General features: G+C 39.2%; 1 protein-coding gene across 1 annotated transcript; it reads right to left on the bottom strand.

The window, feature by feature from the left end:
* Positions 1–3,831: 3,831 nt before the first annotated feature.
* On the bottom strand, positions 3,832–5,161 carry LOC103155580 (sialidase-4-like). Its single transcript, XM_016663659.1, has 2 exons — positions 4,933–5,161; positions 3,832–4,791 (listed from the first exon to the last, which is right to left on the bottom strand). Exons 1-2 carry the CDS (start codon positions 5,152–5,154, stop codon positions 3,832–3,834), a joined length of 1,182 nt encoding a protein of 393 aa, XP_016519145.1. The 5' UTR covers positions 5,155–5,161.
* Between the last annotated feature and the right edge of the window lie 1,394 nt (positions 5,162–6,555).

Here is a 6,555-nt window from a genome sequence, read left to right as displayed (position 1 = left end):
ATTACACACAAAAGCTGAATTTTATTTTTAGCCAAGTAAAAGTTTACAGCAGCATTCACATAATTTGAACTTGTAATTCTTGTCTCAAAATATTCGTCCATTGAACTATTTCCTGCTATCGTGGTTAGGATATAGTAAGTGAATTAATTTTAGTGTTAACATTAGAATAAACAGTATGCAACTAAAATAGTTGCTTTTGATAATTACCTCCCAAACTGTCTCACCTGGTCTACCCCCACTCACATTTTATTTTTTTATGACCAGTACGACTCCGTCGGAATCAACTGTAGATGTTTTTATTGCTTGTCTGCAAAATCATAGTTTGTTTTTGTTGTGATCTGTGTTTTTCTGTGTAGTTATTTTGAGATTTTCTGTGTTAAGTCCTGTTTCCCTGTGAGTCTCTGTCCTGTCCTCCCCGTTGATTGCTTCCCAGGTGTGTCTCATTCCTTGATTACCCTCCCTGTGTATTTAAGTTCACCTGTTGTCTTTGTCTCTTGTCGGATCCTTGTCGTGTTACGTCGTGTTTCCAGTCTGTTTCCCAGTGCCGTCGTGTGTACATCCCTATCTTCCCTGTTGCTCTATGTGAAACCTGTTCGTTTGGATTATTTCTTCATTAAATCATCATCAACACCTTCATCTTGGGTCTGCCTGCATCTTCTCTCACCTCACCTAAACCAAATCATGACAGTTTTCTGCTTTATTACAGTGTGGGAATGCCACACTGTAATAAAGTGGTGGTCCATAAAAGAAAGACACATTGTTTCTGCATAAATAATAGTTCCATCTGAAAAGCTTACGTAGCCAGGTTACCTGACCCATTAGAATTTCAATTTTTACTGATCCCTCCAGCACCAACATAGACTTTTTCATAAACGTGGAGCTTTGTGCAATAAGTAATGTTCCTAATGTACAGCTCAGTAAGTAAGTAATCTGCATGTGTTTTCACTAAAGGAAACACATTTAAGCAAAGTCTGTTTTCCTGCTGGATCGGTAGGTAGAAGGTAAATTTTACATTATGAAAGTTAAACATTACAAACTAAGTAACTGAACACAGAGATGTTATTTTTGAAGAAACCTGAAACCTGTTATGATTTTTTCTGACCACTCTGTGGATGGAGACATTTTGACAGAAAACATTGACACAGAGCCTAAAACAAGAAATGGACTGCAAACTTCAGGCTTTAACAAGGAAACTGCTGATCAGGGAAAGCACCTGTTAATAAATACCAACAAGTACTTACGTTGTCACATATAAAACTATCAGGCTATCAGGCTGCAAGTCGACAACAATAAGGAAATACCTGTGGTTTAATATTGTGGAGAAAAAGCAGCAGACGACATTTGTTTAATCATTTCTGAGTTAAAGTTATATGCTGAATGTAGAGTCTGAGTTTCACTNCGAAATGAGAAGCAGGTGATCGGTATCGGCAACAAGAGCCAATGATCGCCGATCACCGATCATGCACTTTTTCACGAAAATCGGCCCGATTATGATCGGTGACCGATCGATCGGCACACCTCTACTAATAACAATTATCAGAACCTCATCAGTGGTTTGAAAACAGCGTAACATGTTTTCAAATCTTGTTAGATATATTGTGAGAGAATGAACAGCGACAGGAAATGTTACAGAAATGCCTTCATCTGCAGAGGTGACCATGTTGACACACCGTAAGCCTACAGATTCCCAGAACTAGCTGTGTTTCTGTTTAGGCTGAAAATATGTGAAAAGACAGTCTTCCATGACAATTATGCAACATGTTTAGCTCATCGCCCTCTTTGTATACAATGCACAGGAGTTCCATTTCTTCATAAATAAATAAAAATATTAATGTTCGGTGCATTTACATCCATCGGCTGACATCATGGCCTGCTTAAAACTGGAGAAAATCAGATTCTCACTTCAACAGAAAGAGGGTCAATTGGAGAAGAGTCGTTCAACTTTTCCTTCAACTGTCCCAGTCTCTTTGGCAACATAATTTACCCTTTAACAAGTATAGAATTGTAAAAAAATGAATAACAAATAAAAACACCAAGGTACAAAATAGTGAATGCAAGGTTGTAAGGCTAACTAGATCAAGTGAACCATCATCAGTCTGTCTGCAGGCCAATATTGTGGTTGCCATGCTGTCAGGTTTAAACAACTTAAAATATTCAAACACCACACAGAAAGGAGAAAGACAAGAGAGTTTTAAATATACTTGCAAGGACAACGGACAGAGATGTGCTTCTTACAATCTCCTACTGCTTTGAAGCACGTTCTGCCGCACCCTATCTTTTTATTTCCTTAGGGAAGTCCTTATTACACAGCTTATTCTGTTAATTTGAGTTAATTACATAGCACTACTGTTTCTTCTGCTGTGTTATCTTGAGTCACAGGCTTGTTGCACCTACTACATACTGAGTAGTGAAGAGTGCAAAGTGCAGAGTTCAGTTCCTTTTTGTTTCCTTCTGCAGTTGCGATACAGAAACTGATGAACTCGCAGAACAATAGTGATATACAGCACAACTAAAACAACTTCACACACCAAACACAGTAAATACAAGAGCACAGCAAACATAAGATAAAATACTAAATATTTCTAATACATGCAAAGTCACGTCACTCATTTGTACCTTCTGTCTCACAAATAGATGCAGAAGTTAAGTCACCATAAGGAGTCAAATTTCTCCAGTTAAACATATTTTAAAAACAAGTTGAGAAACTGTCAGGCATTTTATTTTGAAGAAGGTGAACTACATGTTGACTGATAGTCAGCATTAGTCTGGTCAGCTTGTTTTTTAAAAAGTTTTGTTGAGACTGTCAGCCTTTCTTGTCCAGCACTTAAGACAGTATAGAGGGGGAAGAAACCGGGAACTGAAATCAAGGTCAACCTCTGNATTTGTCTTCTTGGCACAATAAGAATTATTTGTGGAGTGTGCTGTGGTGGCGCAGGGATTAAGCACAACCAATATATGGAGGCCTTAGTCCTTGAGACTCTGTCAGCCTTTCTTGTCCAGCACTTAAGACAGTATAGAGGGGGAAGAAACCGGGAACTGAAATCAAGGTCAACCTCTGTCCATGGTGTGCACACGCTTTTCCAGTTGCCACCCAGTAGCCCTCTGGCTACCTCGTTTAAAAGTTCATGGTGTGCACTGATATGAAGGAAACAGAAGAACAGATCAGTAACAAGCAATGTGACTTTAGTTTTTCATGCCATGGAATTTCATAAGACCAAAAGCCGAACCATCAGGGAGTCGAGCAGTTTTCACATTTTATGTATCTGCTAGCAGAAACATTCCTGACACGCTCATGAAACCTGGAGATTGAAATATTTCTTTGCTGTTTTACATGAGAATGTGTATGAGAAGCTCATAAGAGTGAAATGAAGGTTGCTTTAAATCCGGACGACAGAGATGCAGACAGGTACAGACTGACTTTTTGATCAATAAAAACACAAGAAAAAACTTATACAAGGGTTTTATTAACAAGTCAGAGGTCTATACACTGAAATGCAATGTAACTCAAATGCACTATGAATCAATTTTACACACTAAATACTGCAAATCATCGCATCATTCATATCAGTAATAATTCGAATTTAAAGCGAGAATGCAAAAGTGAATAACTGTGTTTGTTTTATGCTCAAAAACACATCAGTGCTGCAGTTTTACATGAACTGAATGAGAAGGAATTTGAAGAGGATGATGTGTCACGTTAACAGAATGGATCTTTACTTTGGAATGGTCTGCTGGACTTCTTCATAGGTTAAAAATGAGCAGGCTATCTGTTTGGTTCAACATCCCTTCATACACATTTTTTTGAAGTCACATTTACCCTGTGATCCCTTTCTAGAGGTCATCACAGCTGAATAGTAAACATGCTATCTCTTCAATATAAGTTTTCTCCCCACGCTCCATCAGACATGCAAACCAGCCATTCTGTATGTAAGCCAGGTCAGAATAACCACTGGGTCCCTGGTTAATGACCCGGGGTTGGCTCCATGCACTTGGATCTGTTGGGGATTTGTTTAGATACACCCCTAAGTCCTCTCTTTCGCATCTACATGTCGGATGGGAGTAAAGCAGCCACAGAGTTCCCTGATTTGAGCCATCTTCCTCAGGTTGAGCTGGGAAGGAGACCACACTGCCCTGACAGCCTGACTTTGTTTCCACAAGCTTAGACTTAACTTCTCTGATAACCTTCCCACTATCATCCAGGAACGCTTCCACCCGAATGTTTCCCTGACTTCGAGCGTTGCAGTACAACATCTCGCCTTGGTCATTCGTCTTAGCTATTTCACATTCTAGTGATGTTTTTTCTAGCATGTTTCCACATTTGAATTTCTCCTCATTGTCACTATAAATAATGAGCGCATGGGGAGGAGGACAGCACTTTGTACAACACAAGGAATCACAGCAACAAAACAAATTAGCCAGGCAACTACGGCAGCTTGTACAACTGCTAGAACAAGAAGGGTAAGCATAAGCAGGAACGATCAGTTTGCCAGTCTTGGTCTGAATACCATGACCCGGTCCGACAGCAAATGTTGCCCAATTCTTTATTTCAGGAAGTGTCTCAGTCAGATCAATGGGGTGGCTCCAGGATTCGCCGCCATCCTTGGTGGTGATGTAGTACAGACGGGTCTCGTTGATGCCCCAAAATATCTGATGTCTTTCTGAAGTGGTTCCTTTAACCCCGATGAAAAACAGGTAAATTGTGTTTCTTTCCTTTGCGTAGATCGGGCACGGGTTCATAGGGCGGTGTCCACCGAGATCTTCCTTCTTCACGACTTCTTTAGAATCTGACCACTTAAACAGGAACAATTAAAGTAAATGTCAACACTTAACAATTTGATTGAACTTATGTATTTTTTTTTGTTTGTTTTTGCAACAGTGATGCAAAAAAACATGGATCACTAAAAAAATTGAAGAATAAATGCTAATATTTACCTCAACTTCCACAGAGTTGCCAGCTTTGGTCAGTTTTCCTGTCTTCATGACAAGAGACTCGCTGCTGGAATCGTCTTTAGATTTTCGTTTCTCTGCAAAGGCCAACAGAGTTTCATTCCCAACAAATATGAGAGCAGGGATCCTGAAGATTTTTTCCTTGGAGAGAAAAACGGTTGTTTTCTCTTTCTGGGTTTCTATTGGAGTTGAATTGCTGCAGCCCATAGCTTAAAGTCTCGAGTGCAACGTATTACAAAGAAAGTGAGTCTGGCTCCTCTTGTCCAGTGATTGCCTCCTTTATAATCATTGACAGCAGAGTCTGAGGTGGGAGGAAACTTCCTATGTTATTCTTCTCTTCAAGGTAGCTTGGATTTGTCAGAGGATTAGGAAAATGATTTAGATGAAGGATGTTTTACTACACCTTCTCTGATGAAATAATCTCATCATACATATGAAGGAACATCTTTTTTTAACTGTCCTGTTTACCTGTAAGATAATACTGACAATACTTTGTATAAAGTTTTTCTTAAATGAGGAAGTGTCACAGCTGAAGAACTAAACGTGAACTACACAAAGTCATCTTTCTATAGCAGGGGTGTCAAACTCCAGTCCTCCAGGGCTGCTGTCCTGCAGTTTTTAGATGTGCCACAGGTACAAAACACTGGAATGAAATGGCTTAATTACCTCCTCCTTGTATAGATCAGTTCTCCAGAGTCCTGCTAATGACCTAATTATTCTATTCAAGTGTGGTGCAGCAGAGGCACATCTAAAAGTTGCAGGACAGCGGCCCGTGAGGACTGGAGTTTGACACCTGTGTTCTATAGTATTAAACTTTGTTACTTGCTGTAACTTTCTCAAATATTTTCTAACAATCTCTGAGAAGACGTCGTTCAGTTATCTTCATCTGTTCTCCTCCTTATCCGCTGTTGATCTTGGCAACATGCAGGGAGTTTACAAGTTTATACAGATTGTAGATGACTAAAAATCCACACAGATTTTTTCTTTCATTAGCTCCACATATATATAAATGCATTGTATATAAATGCAACAATTTAGTTACCTCTCTGCAAAGCACGCAATGATTGCTTTCAGCTATATTTCTTTCTTTTTTCTAAAGAATTTGTGTAATAACCCTACCCACAGTTATTACACAAGAAACAAATGAGAGACAAAAAAAAGAGGAAATGCAGGATGGGTCCTGAAGTTAGAATTTGAACATGATCCACCCCTGTGGAGCCAGCTTTTGCTTTTAGTTTAGTCTGTGTGGCAGACTAAACTAAAAGGTTTTTTTTTTTGGGTTCGGGTGTGGCCGTCAGGCGTGCCTGGCTGGCTGGCGTCTTACAACGCCATGGTGGTCGGTAGTGATGGGTAGATGAGGCGTCATGTTTCATTTCGACACATAGCAAAACTGTGTCGATTCTGTGTTGATACTGTGTCACTCAATACTGACACCTGCTGGACATTAAAAATTCCTACAGGCAACGTAGTGAGATTTAAGTCTTCGTATTATATTGAATATTATATATTGTATGTCATATCTTCAGTTAAATTTAAAATGTATTTGATATACAGTCAATAAAAATGTGAACATGTACCATAAAGTGAAAATTTAAGTGAATGTCTTTG

Source organism: Poecilia formosa, unplaced genomic scaffold (genome assembly GCF_000485575.1).
Source record: "Poecilia formosa unplaced genomic scaffold, Poecilia_formosa-5.1.2 Scaffold436, whole genome shotgun sequence".
NCBI lineage: Eukaryota > Metazoa > Chordata > Actinopteri > Cyprinodontiformes > Poeciliidae > Poecilia > Poecilia formosa.
This window is presented reverse-complemented; position numbering and strand designations above follow the sequence as displayed.